Source organism: Amphibalanus amphitrite, unplaced genomic scaffold (assembly GCF_019059575.1).
Source record: "Amphibalanus amphitrite isolate SeventyFive unplaced genomic scaffold, NRLGWU_Aamphi_draft 000143F_arrow, whole genome shotgun sequence".
Classification (NCBI taxonomy): Eukaryota; Metazoa; Arthropoda; class Thecostraca; order Balanomorpha; family Balanidae; genus Amphibalanus; species Amphibalanus amphitrite.
The window spans coordinates 455,092-471,051 of record NW_024881638.1 but is presented as its reverse complement, the minus strand read 5'-3'; the positions used below and the strand labels follow the sequence as shown (position 1 = coordinate 471,051).

Here is a 15,960-nt window from a genome sequence, read left to right as displayed (position 1 = left end):
GTTGCGATTTTTTTTAGCGATCTCGACATCCTCCATATTTCCGCTTTATCTCGGGAACTAGATGAGCTAGAAAGTTGCGAAAAAAGCATTCGATAGCTGTTGAAACGCTCTTTCGCTAAGCTGTCCTCAGATTTGACCTAAGGTCAACGGTTCAGCCTATAGAGGTCATGTAATGTCAGATCAATATTGCAAATTTTCCGGAAATGCTTTTTCTGCAATAACTTTTCTTCCCAAAGAGATAGAGAAATATTTCACACACCATCGTTCTTAGCTCGTCAAGGCGCATCGAATGGTATATAAGTTGACCTCGAAAGGTCAAGTTCAAAATTTAACCTTAGGTCAAGGTCATGACCTGACCGAAATAGGTCATGTTGCATATCATTCGATCCGCATTGACGAGACAAACACGATAAACGTCGAACGGAGTCTCTGTCTCTATTCAATTAAAAGTTATTGAAGAAAAACCGTTGGTGACCTCTGGTGACCTGAGATTGAGGTCATGTTAGGTCCAATATTGACCAAACTAGGGCAAGTTGAATATTGATCGACGCGTCTTGATAAAATAAGCGGGATGGTGAAAGAATGACGTTTCTATGTCCCATACTTCTCGAGTTATGTCCGAAATTGCATGCCGGGCCCCAAAAAGTGACCTGACCTAAGGTCACAGAAATAAAAATTTCGAAATATAAAAAATGTTCCTTATGGTCTCCTTATATGTTTCTGAAAGTTTCATAGCATTCAGTCAAATGGTGTGGATGTAGCACAGCGTCAAACTTTTTATAAGGTGAGGTCACTTATCGTGACCTGGTGACCTGACCTTGCATGACCTAACACTAATGTTTTCAGAAGTAATGTAAAATTGTTTGATGACCAGCTATACAAAGTTTCAAAGTCGTAGCGTCACTGGTTTTTGAGTTACAGCGAAAAAATCAGAGGGGGGGGGGGCGGGTTGAAAACAACTGAAACCCTGGTTGAAACCCTGCAGTGCGCGTGTTAATATTACTCTGGCAATTTTTTTTTTTTTTTTAAAAGGATTCGCGATTGACCTTACCTTAAACCTTTCCATATGAGGTAGAGTGTTCTGTGTCATTTGCTGTGATTATTGAGTCCCGCGGTACCTTTAGACCTTCACCTATCTCTGGAGCAAACTCACGTGGTGAGTGTCTCATCCGGCCCCCTGGACCGAGACGAACTAAAGAAAGCCATCAGGTATTGCGACATTTGCGAGTCTTATTTATTTCCACCCATGATGTGAGCAACAGCAGTCGGTATCCAAGCTAAAACTGAGCCATTCATGCATGAAATACAACACGACAACCCGCCATGAGCTCGCTAATGACATTCTCTACGCCAAGAGGAAGCTGTGCAACGACTTTAGTATCCGCTGCCGTATCCACCGCCGTTTCCACCGTATCCACCACCCTGTCCACCGTTTCCACCGTGCCCACCGCCGTTTCCGCCGCCGTATCCACCGTCGTTTCCGCCGTGTCCGCCGTTTCCTCCGCCATGCGAGGCGTATCCCGAGTAGGTCACCTCGGCGTTGTGTCCGCCGTAGCCGTACTGGTCCGAGTGGTACTTGACGTGCTGGGTGCGGCCGTCCGGCAGCGCCACGCTGTAGTAGCCCTGGGCCGCCTTGCCGTCGTTGCTCTCGCTGTGGGAGAACTTGGGGCCGTAGTGCGGGTCGTCGACGCCGTAGGAGAACTTGTAGGAGGTGGGCACGCTGTGGTCGCCGCCATAGCCGACTCCGTGCCCGCCTCCGTGTCCGCCTCCGAGCCCGCCTCCGTGCCCGCCTCCGTGTCCGCCTCCGTGTCCGCCTCCGGCGCTGACGGCGGCCACCAGGAGCGATGCGATAACCAGCACCTTCATACTGCTGCTGAGCTGTGGCTACACTGCTGTGGACGCTGGGTGGACTGGTGGTCTGACCGCTGGCCGTCTCTGTTATATACGGCTGGGTTCGGGGCTGGTGATGGGGGCAGCCGAGGGTGACCGGGCTGCCCTCACGACTGGGGTACAGCCGGGTCCCGATTCGTGCCGTACCGATTCTGGCAAACATGCATATTGCAATTTGATATAGTTTTTTTTTGTTATATTTAAAGACCATAAACAATTATAAAGACATTGTTTTAGACTTCATTAATCCGTAATGTACTGTTGCTTTGGGAACAAGGGATCAGAAAAACAAATGTTAAACTAAAAAAAAAATTGTAAGCATAGTTTGCAGAACTCACTCACATATACTGACGGATCCATGGGGAGAGGAGTCATTTGGGGCCAGTGCGCCCCCCGCCTTTTTAGAATTTTGAGATTTTCTTAGGGGTCTTGGGCCCCTCGCAGTGTGCAAGACCGCCTTTCTGGATCCGCCAGTGCTCACTTAAAAGGAAAACTTAGCCTGAAATACCGGGGTTCATTTGAGCTAGTGATCCTGAGGCCTTCAATACAAGGGGCATCGCTTATCACATGTTGCGAGATTAGCCGTGTTACGAAGTTTCAGGTTTGCAGTGACTTCATTACACCTGCTGTTTGCATTGGAGCACGCACCAAATCACATCATAGTTAGTCAACCGTAACACTTTTCCTCCCAAGGGCAGAGCATTGTCAGACGTGACCCGGCTGCGTCGCCAGTCGTGAGCCGTGAGGGGAGCCCAGGTCAGCCCGGTCACCCTCGGCTGCCCCCATCACCAGCCCCGAACCCAGCCGTATGTATATAACAGAGACGGCCAGCGGTCAGACCACCAGTCCACCCAGCGTCCACAGCAGTGTAGCCACAGCTCAGCAGCAGTATGAAGGTGCTGGTGATTGCATCGCTCCTGGTGGCCGCCGTCAGCGCCGGAGGCGGACACGGAGGCGGGCACGGAGGCGGACACGGAGGCGGACACGGAGGCGGGCACGGAGGCGGGCACGGAGGCGGGCACGGAGGCGGGCTCGGAGGCGGGCACGGAGGCGGACACGGAGGCGGTTATGGCGGCGACCACAGCGTGCCCACCTCCTACAAGTTCTCCTACGGCGTCGACGACCCGCACTACGGCCCCAAGTTCTCCCACAGCGAGAGCAACGACGGCAAGGCGGCGCAGGGCTACTACAGCGTGGCGCTGCCGGACGGCCGCACCCAGCACGTCAAGTACCACTCGGACCAGTACGGCTACGGCGGACACAACGCCGAGGTGACCTACTCGGGATACGCCTCGCACGGCGGAGGAAACGGCGGTGGAAACGGCGGATACGGTGGAAACGGCGGCGGACACGGCGGTGGACACGGTGGAAACGGTGGACACAGTGGAAACGGTGGTGGATACGGCGGTGGATACGGTAGCGGTCACTAAAACTGTCTTATCACCCCTTTTTATCGAGTGCTGACGACAATAACCTATCGAACACCGTTCGTGATCGAATTCATGTGAATTTTGATCGTATCCAATATACCAGTAAAGCGCCTTTTGGGCGAAGAACGAGCGAGCGAGATAGTGAGCCCTGCACATGCGGAAGGGCGAGAGGGTGCTTCCAACGGGCTTGCGCAAAGCACCGTTCTAACTGGTCGCTAGCGGTGTGCCAAATTTGAACGCAATCGGCCCAGCCGTTCCTGAGATCTGGAAGCGGCATTCTGCACGTGCGCACGCACGTGCAAACGGGGTCCAAAATGACTTCTGCACGGCACCCTACTAACTGGTCCCCAACCGTGTACCATATTTGAGCGCAATCGGCCCAGCCGTTCTCGAGATCTGGAAACGCCCCCTGCACGTGCGCACGTGCAGTAGCACCCTAACCGCAACACATGGGAATGCATTGCCTGGTGGGTGCCTACCTGTATGCCAAGTTTCAGCGAAATCGCCCCAGTAATTACCGAGTTACTGAAATGGGAACAAATTTGGCACCTCTTATTGTTGTATTTTGCACGTGCACTGGGGGTGACCCACATGCATCGAGAGTATCCTATTTTGGGTAGAAGGGATGCTGCTACCCTACAAAAATTACCGCAAGTCAATCGCCCAAGCGGCTGCTGAGATATGAGCCTCTCAAAATCACTAATTTTGCAAAACAGCTTGAACACCCTTGACTTTTCACGTGGCACGTGCCACGACGGTCACTGAGATGTATCAAAAGTAGTCAATTACGGGGTAGAAGGGATGGGGCTACCCAGCAAAAAAGACCGCAGGCCAATCGGTCCAGCGGTTGCTGAGATATAAGCCTCTCAAAAGCGTTACAGGCCGGGCCGGGCCGGGCCGCTCATACTGAGATTTTTCCGTTATATTGAAAAGACTCACTTCGCTCGCTGCGCTCGCTCGCTCGTAATAAGTTACGCTGACATTGGAGATATGTTTTATCTGCGCAGCTTCAAATGTTGATATTTTTACCTGAATTTATAATGAGTTTCCAAATACCTATTAGAGATATTTGGGACAGAAGTTGAGTAAGTCTTATTTCTGGCATATTGGCTTACAGCGCCAAGTAACGTAAAAACATAAGCACAAATATTTATGGTATATATGCCTATACAAGTAAAGGAAGTCACACGAGTGCGTTATTCATTCTTATTTTTATGTCTTTTTTCATAACTGCCGATAATTTTTCTTGTACAAATAAAGTAGACGCACTCCAAATGGCCAAAGATAGGTACTGATTTTTTTTTAACGGTTATCCCGGAGGAGTACGATCGTAGAGGAACAGCTATCCACCGGTTATTTAGCGCGATAGCGGTCAGCCCGAAACACGAAAAAACGCGATCCAGAACGGAAATGGCTAGCTTTGAAAATATAAAAGACGGATGTGGGACAAATAACTATGAGAATGTAAAGGCTGAAACAGACTCTTTCCGCATTTAGGAAATCGCATGCGACTCATGCGAAAGCCTATTCAAATACGTTATAATTCTTCTCGCATAATACATTATAAATCTTCTCGCATCAATCGCTTGCGGGAGGTGCTTGCGATTGATGCGAGCGTGCTTCCATGTATTTGAATAGGCTCTCGCATGCGATTTCCTGACTGCGGAAAGAGTCTGTTTCAGGCTTAAATCATCAGCGGGATTGTCTGATCGCATCAGCAAGATAAAACCTCACTCGTTTGCCAGCAGGGCCTCGCGGCTCGCAAAGCTCTTACGGAGAGAGCTCATGATAGGGAGGTCAACCGTCAAAGTAATGCCGTTTTGATAGCTCTGCTCTGCACGATGCTTCTCACCTCTTGCCGTACACCTGCCCCCTGGCGGTAGTAGCCTGTACTACAGGTACCCAGGTGGCCCGCGGGTCACACACCCGCCGTAACGCTCCTACAAGTGGAGCGGCTGCGATCAATAAGCCCGGCTTTGTGGCAATGCCATTCACAGAGCTGAGACCGAGCGGGGGCGCACAATGGACTCGGAACGATAAAGGAATGTGGCGCACACTGCTCAGAGGATAGGGAAACGTCTTAGCGATAGCTAGTCTTGGCAGCACTGCTATGACATTTATTGCCTTGCACGGCGCACGCGATTTCATCATGACTTTATTGTATTCATGACGATTTATTCATACAGGATGCAATCACTGGCACTGGCATTGAGAGTTCCCAGAGATCCTTAGAATCCTTAATTGTCCATCTCTGCCCACCGCTGCTCGATATTTCTTTTTAGTGTTTTTAGGCCCAAACTATACAATTGACCTCGCCAATCGGCAATCTTCATTAAGATAAACCACAAAATGAAAATCCTTCAAGAAAATGGCTCAATTGCTTTGTTTTCAGTGAATCTCGTTAGCATATTCAACAACGGAAATAAGTTAAGACAGAAGACCTTTCGTTTGATATCATCAGACAGCATGCTAGCATTTCATAAAAAAGGAAATGGATATGAATATTGATACTGATGTGAATGAAAGTGTTACAATGCTGTGCTTCGTTCTTTGAAAATCTTTGAATATCTCATTTTTCACATAATTTAAAGAACACCATACCAACTCATAGTTCCGCTTCTATCAAATCACCTTTGCTATGAGATGAAGAGCGTAAAAATTAGTCGTTTTCCTTGCAATCTTTTCCTTTTCTATAAATCAGCGATTTTCGTGACGAGCCAAAATTCCCAGACGTGCCATTTCTATGCCACCACACATTGCAGCTAAAGCGCAGATTTGAGTACATACCTTCCTCGGGCCTCGAGTTCAACAGCCGAGGCCGAATATCCCAGATACTTTTGACGCACACAATTCGAAAGAGCTCGTGACATATGCATTCATTCATGTTTCATCATCCCAGCTAACAGCCATGACCATAAAATCTACATATTGTCGGATTTCACAGACTAATCCGTCTTCCTATCACACCATTACCATACGCAGTGTCTGTTTCTACGCCACTGTAACCACCGTGACCCAGCCCACTATAAAATGTATTATTTAGCCGTCATGGCAGCAACCGGCTGGTGCCACATCAGCAGTTTCTATCGGAGCTGACGGTGACATCCTCGTGACGAGCACGGCCTGATGACATTCCGACTTTAGTACCTATATTAGACACCTGTGGCGGCGTCAATCACTCCCGAACGAGGCATGGCCCATGGGCACGCGGGACGAGCTGCCGCTACCTTGGCACGACCTTGGCTAAAACGGATGGCTGGCTGGGAAGGTCGCAGCGGAGGACAGCGTGAAATTGAGGCACGTACGTGGTGGCGCGATGTCGCCTGATGTCTGTGGAGCGGTGGCATCGGTCGGTGTGGGGTAGAAAGGACAATGCACTAGACTTGACATGATTTGATGCGCATGCTATGCAGTCCATGAGTATCCAATGGAGCGCACCACTGCCGCGCAGTCTGTTACTGAGTTTCTGGTCAGTCGGATAAATAGAATGACGCGGATTACCTAAATGGACGAAAATTCTCCTGAAGTAGTGTTCCTGTTCATGGAGCGCATATGAAAAAAATCGATTGGTTTCAACATGTAAATCGGTTCGGTAAGTGAATATGCCTTATATGTTTGACTGATAAAATATCTCCTAAAAATTGACGCTTGATGAAATGGGCGACAACATTCGAACTCGTAACAGGTCTACTGGTGTCTGCCACCAACTTTCATGTTAGCACTCATGAACTCTACATTGTCACTCACGACCCCAGCATCGTAACATCCCAACGAACAAGTCATGTTTTATCTTTCGACGATTACCTAAACATCGTACCGGAAGAAACCTCATGTCCAAGGACAGTGACTTCCACTGTTTAGTGTTTATGGTAATCAATCAATTCACGTTATCCATGAAAAGACGGGAGCCCTGTACACGACCTTGTAGTGTTGCACGCAGCTGCAGACTGAGCAGCACAACCTACACGCTATTCTGTGATGTGACGAAAACATGTTTACATTTCACTCTCATTCAACTCAATCTGCGCTGCAATAATCTCAACATCTGGGTGTGGCGCCGAGCGTAAGCGGAACCTCCCAGGGCGAAACCCACGCCGCTAACCCAATGTGCGCTTCGCCCCGCGCCCAGACGCGTAAAGAAGGAAAAACAAATAAATAAGTTATCAATCGATAAAAGTGGAATCCGACGTAGACTTGGAAATATATCAGTGCCTATACCCATACAAAAACAGCTAACATCCAGCCAATCAGGGGCAAAACAAGTACTATTGAAGAGGCGTAGGCAAATGAATGCATCAAAAATAAATATACCTAATATATCCGTCCATCTGTCCGCCCGTCCGTCCGTCCGTCCGTCCGTCCGTCCGTCCTCTCTCCGTCCCTTCCTTCTTTCCTTTATTCGTTCCTTCTTTCCTTTATTCGTTCGTTCGTTCCTCCGTTCGTTCGTTCGTTCGTTCGTTCGTTCCTTCCTTGTCTCCCTCTCCCTCACTGTCTCCCACTACCTCCCTTCTCTCTCTTGCTCAGTTCTTTTCTTCCTCTCTCTCTCTCCATCCCCCTCCCCAGCTGATGGTTCACCTCCGCTGACAGATCATTACCAGACCACACGGCCTTATCTGTCCGTCCAATCAGTGAGGCCGCGGTGGGCAGACAGCTCCCGTAAGGACCTGGCCGGCGCCCCCACCCAATACCCATACGACCCACGACCCACGGCCGACACACTGCCCATGGCCCAAGGCAGTCTTACAATGTCCGTTGTTCAGAGCCCACAGCAAGCGGTGCATGAATTAGGAGACAGACTGACAAAAAGCTAACAGCTCATTATTTCAACATTAAATAACCGTGTTGCCTGAATGACATAGTAAGTTCCATCACGCTGCATGGTAAGCTATGTTCTTTTGCACGTTTCTGACATGAGATAATAAAATTACAAAATACGCTCTGAAGTTTGGAAATAAATACATGGAAATAATTGGAAATAATTCTGTTTCAAATAGCATGTTGGCGAGCATTCATGAGAAAATAATGCAGTGCCGACACTCGACTTTCACGGTCGAGTTGCCATTAGAGAAAACCCAATGATCCTTGAAGCCAAGAGAGGATCCGGCAAGTTGGTCCTGGGGGAGAAGTCAAGGGAGAGACGGAGGGAGAGCCATGGGACACGCCCAAGACTGCTGATTGGCGGGCAGCCATTCAGGCGATAACACTGCTCATTAGCTGACAGAGAGAGGAAAGAAATCACGGAAGAGGGGAAACTATAGAGCCATGGGAGAGAAGAAAAGCTACTTAGGTATATTGGTACCGAAAGCGGATGTGTGTATGATATACAGTGGCGCGGGAACCGGGGGGGCTAGGGGGGGCTGAGCCCCTCCAACTTTTCGGCTGGGGGGGGCTCGTAATGTATTTGAGCCCCCCAGCTGGAGGAATCGAAATCGGAAATCTACCAACACAATTTCATAGATTCATACATAGGCGCGGGAACCGGGGGAGAGGGCAGTGGGGGGAAGCTTGCCCTCACAACTCTGGGGCCGTGGGGGCGGTGCCTCACAACTTTTCATGAGGCCAGGAACCGTTGGGGAAGCCTGTCCTCCCCAAATTAGGGGTTGTGAGTCACAAAGGAAGAAAGCATGTGAGTGAAAAATCTACCTATTTTACTGACTCGGCAACTCATTTGGCAGCTTAAAACTTTATTCCAGGATGCCAAAACGGTAGTTTCTTCACTCAGCTGAGACGGAATGCCTCACTTTTTTTTTGCAAATATTTTCTTCTTTTTTTCGTTGAAAAGGCCAAGGTCTGAAAAATAAGTGGCCTAAAACCGATGAGAAAGCTAGATTTGGGGGTACCCTAGGTTGATCTCTATGATGGTTCAGCCCCCCCAGTCTGGAAGAAGTTCCCGCGCCACTGATGATATACGAGTACTCGTACACACAAGTCTGAGTCATCAGACGTGGAACTGGAGAGGGCGCGTTTATGTTGTGTTCGACACGCTGATGTTCCGCCACACATGTATCACGCCGACGCACACACACAGCCAGCATGTCTGGCAGTATGAACCGCCGCCGCGCAGCCAGACACCGCTCGCGCAGAGCCCCGCCGTCTGCTTACTGTCGCTGTCATCGACACCGTCCCGTCAGGCGGAGAGGCCTGATTTGTGCGTGTGGCAGCTGGGGCGGAGGTCACGCCAGTCCCCGCGCGCCAGCTGGCGACGGTCAGATGATATCCTCTCAGCGGGACGGCTCCCAGGCTCGGGGCAGGGACAGGAACACGGGGAGGACAGGTCAGGCTCCTCCCAGCCAGCGAGACGCCGAGCGTTCACGGACTCTCGGGAAGGGAGGCAGCGGTAGAGGTGGTAAAATGACTCAAGAGAGGTGGAAAGGTAGCATCCAACTTGATGACTTGTGGTGATAGATCTGCCAGAGACCCATCACCGTCTGCCATCGCGTTGAGCGATCCTGTCACCACATGTCCCAGCCCTCTTTGCAGCGTTATTGGTGAATTATGACCAGTGAAATTCAGGTCGGCAGTGGGACCTGTTTTTGTGGTTGGTCTGATAGCCGTTCAATGAAAACGGCACTCGTCCGTTTAAAACTGGCGGAGGTTGAATGCATTAAAAACTCGGCCCTTCTAAATAACGAATATCTCATTGGATGTTCCACAAAAAGCTAACTTTTCACAAATCCAGGAATGTAATACCTACTAGTACGACACGTTTCGTCCAACGATGTGATTTACATGTTGTGCGGGAGATAAATATAGCTCCGAACTTCGCCTGACGCATTGCCCCTCAGCTCCTCACACCTGAGATGCATAAAAACGCAGACATGACAAAAACAATGCTCCTCTGAATAGCTTCCAATTGATGACATGTGTTCCTGCCATGTTTGGTAGAATCACCAACTTTTTATCGAAACAGGTCAAGGCTCTATTGAGGTGCCGGCTTACGTAGCAGGGCAGGTTAAGTAGCAGTGCATTATTGTTTGTTGCTGCCAACTTGCACTAGCCTAGCACTTATAGGCACACAAACACATATCAAGTCTTAATGACCTCCATCTGCTCCAATGGGAATCAGTTACACCATGCACCTTCCAGGTATATAGCAATGCATTCAGCGCTCGTCAGCTGATAACAACACCGTCATCCCAGCAATTTTATGTCTGAGACATTCCAGTGTCTGAGGCACACCACCACATTCCATAGTCCTTACATGACCGTATACCCCATAAACCCGGTCACACCAGGCCGATAGGCTCATACGTGGCGGCCAGCCCGGTCAACAGGTGGCCTGGGCTCTGTTATGGTGATGTGGCAGAGAAAGAGGTGGCTCTCGCCAGCCCGGCGGTCCCTCTGTGTCAACAAAGGGTCACCGCCGGTCTCCGACGCCTCTGCCGCCTTCCGCCGGCACTCGGGGGAAATTCGAAACGAACTAAGACCGCAGGCGCTCCCCGGGTGCTCCCCGGGTGCTCCCGGCGGCAGCCCTCCCCCGCCCCGGGGCCATTTCACAGCTCCATCCGCCCGGAGACAACGCAACGACGCGACGCTACCGACGGCGTTCGATAAGGGCGCTCTATGGCTGACGCACAGCGCTACTTTGAGCCCTAGCGACACATCGGATAAGGGTCGTCGGAAACGACGCACGCCGGGCACGGATGTTATGGGAGCAGTAATTTAGGCGGGCGGCGTAGTAAATAGTGCTTGCTTTTGTTGGGGAAATGAAAGCGAATGACGGAAACTTGGTTACACCCCTGGGGCACTAAGCTCCACCGACCGAAGTATGAACATAAATTCTCATATCCTGAGTATTGTGCGACGGCATCCCGTGGCGAGTATTTGTTGATTGTTTTGCTAAAGGCAGCAATTCCAGGAACGCCAAGCAAAAGAAAGACGTACAAAAATAGCATTCGTTGGAGACATCAAAGACACATAGAAAAATTGAGGGCTAAACACTACACAGCTGAACAAAAATCACCATGCCCTCATTCTCTTTCATTTTGGCTATTCAACAAGAAGAAATCTTCTCAAATAACAGAGACATGGTGCGTCATCCGCCCTCAGGAATATAAATCCAAAGCACAATACTGTACACATTGCCGTGCCTCAGCCACTTACAAGCATAAATCTAGACGTATACATCAGCCCGTTGGACTAAGCGCAAAAAAATCATCAACATGAGAATAAGTGCAGCCAGGCGAGGGTGTGCGAGGCATTAATGACGCATTTCTGACGTCAGCAGGAAAGCATCATATCATCGGTGACAGGGTGGTCGGCATCCGAGGAACTTTGTGTCGGAGAGATTGCTGAATAGGAAGGTGACCAAAGTTCGCCAGACGTGCAGTCATGAGTCATTGATTACAGTTAACTAAGCTAACTAAGTTAAAGTTGCAGACTTAAGTTACTTAAGCTTCTAACTAATGTAATATAATCTTTCTAGCTTATCTTCGATGCTTTTAACAAATTAGGTAATAAACATTAGTTTCCTTAACATATTTGTGTGGAGCATAGGGGAGAGTGGGGTAAGATGCCCAGGGTTTTACAATCTCGTGTATTATTCGAAAATGACGATCGGAAAGCAAAAACTTGGAGTTTCAACGGAAGCCGACATCATTTTTCTCCAAAAAACAACACACTTTCGTGCCTGAAATATGATAGCTTTTATGCTATTAAGCATTTTCCTGAAGAAGTTAAAGGGGGCATCTTACCCCACAGGGTGGGAAAGACGCCCCTGGGGTTGGGGAAGATGCCCCCTGCACTATAAGTGACATAAATGGGCACGTGAATCGCCTGAACGAATCAGTAGACCCTTCGAGCTTGCAATAGACACTAAATGTCATCGTAAGGGCCCTCAAAAGTAGTCGTAAGGGGCTTCAGAGGTCATCGTTAGGGCCATCATAGTTCAGCGTGGCCAAACTAGCCTCCGTGGTGGCGTTCGGAGACCGCTGTGGGGCCCTTATAGGTCTTCATAATATCTTGAGGGCCCTCGAGCCCATCGTGGTGGGGACCTCAGATGCCAGCGCGGCCCGTGGAGCCAACATGGGAGCCCTCAAAGGATGTCGTGAGGGTCCTTGGAGCCAATAATGGGGCCCACAGAGGCCGTCGTGAGGGCTCTCAGAGCTAGATGCCGCCCAAAAAGTCGCTGTGTGGGCCGAGAGACCGGCATGGGTAGCACCCGACCGTACTGGACTCTCAATAGTCCCAGATCGGCTTTTGTCTCTCATCACAAGTATGTAATAGATGATTTGACGGGTTCCTTGAAGGCCAGCCTACGGATTTAGGGGGGGGGGGCGTCTTTCCCCATCACGGCTGGGGGCATCTTACCCCAAGGTACCGAATTAACATTGAATCAGTACAATTTGTTAGCCATAAAACTACACCCTGAAACAAACTGTTTGGGACACAGTACACGCATGTTAATGTATCACGACCATAGCAAGGGACATAAAAATGATTTACCTTCTTTGATATTTACAATGTTTTGACACCAAAATATTTTTTGAAAGCAGCAAATAAAAAACATGCGGTCACCAGCCAGCCGTTGTCCAATTGAGCTTCGCAAATTTTTGTGCAGTTAACAAGGCAGTCTTCCACTTTACGCTAAGAACATTAACCCGCACCCCACTGGGGGGGGGGGGCTATTTATAGCCCCCCCTCCCGTTTTTCTGCAATAACTTCCAAACCGCTTGACGTATCGACACCAAACTTTCAGTTCCTTCGGCTGCATCAACACCTTGTGTCAAAATTTGAACTTCTTAGCTACCATAGGTCGGCTGGAAATGACGTCAGAGTGACGTCATCTTCGGCCGATTTCGACGCAAAACATCTAACCACGGCAATCGCTCCCAAGGGCTCAGTTTTTAAGCTAGATCCAATTTCTTTGCATGAGAGGACTCAGAATAGACAGCGCTATCAAACTGCTATCTCGAATTTTCGAAATTTTGAAAATTTTGAAAATTTTATATAATAAAATTCAAAATTTATATTTTTACATTTTTTTTCCAAAAGTTTTTGACATTTCAAAAAAAACCGGAAAATATGTGATAGAACGCGTTATTATGACTAACTCTAGCAAGTTTTGGCTAAATATCTTCAAAAAATGGCCAAGTTATACGCATTATTGCAAAAAATTCACAATTATTAATTTTTCAAATCAATTTTTCACCACGCATTTGACATCGTACGCCAATATAAATAGCACCATCGTGTTCCTGAGCTCAAACTGCATTCAATAGACACCTTTTCTGTTGAAAAATTATAACTTCAAAATTTGACCTTTTTTGACCTGAAAAAAAAAGAGAAAAGAGAGACAAAAGCCGATCTGGGACTATTGAGAGTCCAGTACGGTCGGGTGCTACCCATGCCGGTCTCTCGGCCCACACAGCGACTTTTTGGGCGGCATCTGGCTCTGAGAGCCCTAGGCTAAATTCGACTCAAAATGACCTCGAATGACACAGACGACATCAAATTCGAAATCTTTGGCCTAAATGGACCATAAAACATGTGTCACGTGACCGACGCATGATATAATATTTTCGTGACCTGTGATGACCTGACCTTGACCTGAAAATCAAAGTACAAGTTTGGTACCCCCAGGGTATCTAGAGCATCTGTTCACGAGTGTGTGAACAAAAAATGAGCCTGATCTGACTTGTAAGACGGCGGCAAGAGCCCAAAACGTGAACAAGCCAAAATGCTAATAATTTTTACTTTGACCTGACCTGTGACGTCATCGGTGACCTCGAGGTCAATGAAATTAGGTTTCGTTCGACAGTTTTTCCGGGGCTATCAGACGCCGTTTGAATTTTGACGATCGGCCCAGTAGTTTCGGAGTTAGGAGGGGGGGGCTATGAATAGCCCCCCCCCCCCCCAGTAGGGCGTGTTATACGCAGACCCCAGTGGGGCGCGGGTTAATTTCCAGGTTCGATTCATTGTTTCGCCCCTGGGGGGGGGGGTGGGGGTGGGGTGGGTGGGGCGTCTTTCCCACCCTGGGCATCTTACCCCACTCTCCCCTATTCATTATGCGACGTAACATGTTGAAATTAATTTACGTATCATGGAAATGTGTAATTGTGTAGGCACTCGTCTGGCTTTAAGACATTCTCCTCCGAACTGGGCCGGTATTTTGAGCAGAAAACTCATCCAACAGGACCATTTATAACGCCTATCTGGATTTATGTAGAACCACAAGCGGTTTACCGACGCACATCGCCCTAATGCATAATGCATTCTTATCTCACCCGGGAATCCGGTTGCGCCTTACGGTGACATTTTTGCGCCCTCATTGCACACGGTGCGCCTCAAATCGACTGCACTCTCAGTCGACTGTCATCGAGATATTGCACACAAAAGTGCGCTTTGACTGAACAAAAATTAAAAAGACCAATAGTTCTTAAACTTTGCATGACATGAGCCTGAAAATGCCGGAAACATATAAATCGAAGTGGTAGCATGACACTGGGTGCATTGGACACTTGATATCAACATCTTATGCTTTGGTATTCAATAACATTCATTCCCACTTCAATCTGCACATTTCGTCGACTGAATGCACCGTGAGTCGACATTATGTAATTTGCTATAATGCCAGTGGACATTTTAAAATATCATTTATTTCGAAAAATAAAAATAATTCACTGCATTCTTGCATATGAATGTGATGCTCGAGGTCTGTTTTGTCTAGTTTTATTCGGAGCATCGTATTTTCCATCGCCTTTAAGTGCAATAGGCATTTAAAGAAAATTTGCGTCAACTATCCGCACAGGGCGATGTCGGTGAATCAAAGTTTCACTTGACATTTTAGCCAAAATCGAGTGCAAATTTTTTTAGAAAAACACTGTATATAGATGAAAGGGTGTGCTAGTATTGTGCGCAGTGTTGAAAAATGTTGGAAAATACCCGACTTATTGTTAAATACATCTTATTTCATTTAAAATACCATTTTAAAGAAATTCTTCCAGTAGAATTATGGCGCAGTTTTGAATTTTGCGCTCTAGATCGTCACAAAATTGTCAGATATCAGCGCAATGGGCCGTAAAATGACATTTTACTGTTAGATAAGGGCGCATAAAGGAAAAAATGTCGTATTTAAGTTCATTATATGAAAAAAAAACTTCATGACCATAAGGAGTAGGACCGATCGCTCAGCCGGCCCTGAGGGACGTCTGAGGGCCCCGTAGGTCCGATGAGGGCCCTTCAGATAGATCGGATGACGGCTTACAGTCCATGAGAGTCTTGTAAGCCGTCTAAGGGCCACCCAGGCCGACAAGAGGCCCCCTCGCACTTGCAGAGGGCCCTGTCGGACCGACGAAAGACCATCTCAGACAAACGAAGGGCCCTTTCAGATCATTTGAGGGCCTCCTCAAACCTATAGGGGCCCCTCAGATCGATAGTGGAGCCGATCTGAGGTCTCCAAACCGACATGGGGTCAGACCAACAGTCAGAAACCAACTGACCAACAGACGACCCCTCAAATGAACAGAGGAGGTCGATGGAGGGCCCCATGGACCGGCAGGGCCCTCAGAATAGCAGAGGGCCTCCCCCAGGTCGGGAGAGGTCCCCTGAGACTGACAGAGGGCCCCTCAAATCGATGAAGGATCTCAAGTGGGAAAAAGCCCCTCCAGTGGACAGAGGCCCTTGGACGAACAAAGGGCCC

The 15,960-nt window shown here is 48.6% G+C and overlaps 2 protein-coding genes across 4 annotated transcripts in view; both read right to left on the bottom strand.

Annotated features, from left to right (window-relative positions):
* LOC122382600 (proton channel OtopLc-like) overlaps positions 1-15,960 on the bottom strand; it is a 44,819-nt gene that overhangs the window by 21,161 nt on the left and 7,698 nt on the right. The gene's annotated exons all lie outside the window — the stretch shown is intronic.
* On the bottom strand, positions 1,239-1,899 carry LOC122382602 (glycine-rich cell wall structural protein 1.8-like). The gene has a single exon (XM_043368159.1). It carries the CDS (start codon positions 1,864-1,866, stop codon positions 1,375-1,377), a length of 492 nt encoding a protein of 163 aa, XP_043224094.1. The 5' UTR covers positions 1,867-1,899; the 3' UTR covers positions 1,239-1,374.

Excerpts from the sequence above, each read along its gene's own strand:
- LOC122382602 (XM_043368159.1), bottom strand. The coding sequence starts at position 1,866 with ATGAAGGTGCTGGTTATCGCATCGCTCCTGGTGGCCGCCGTCAGCGCC.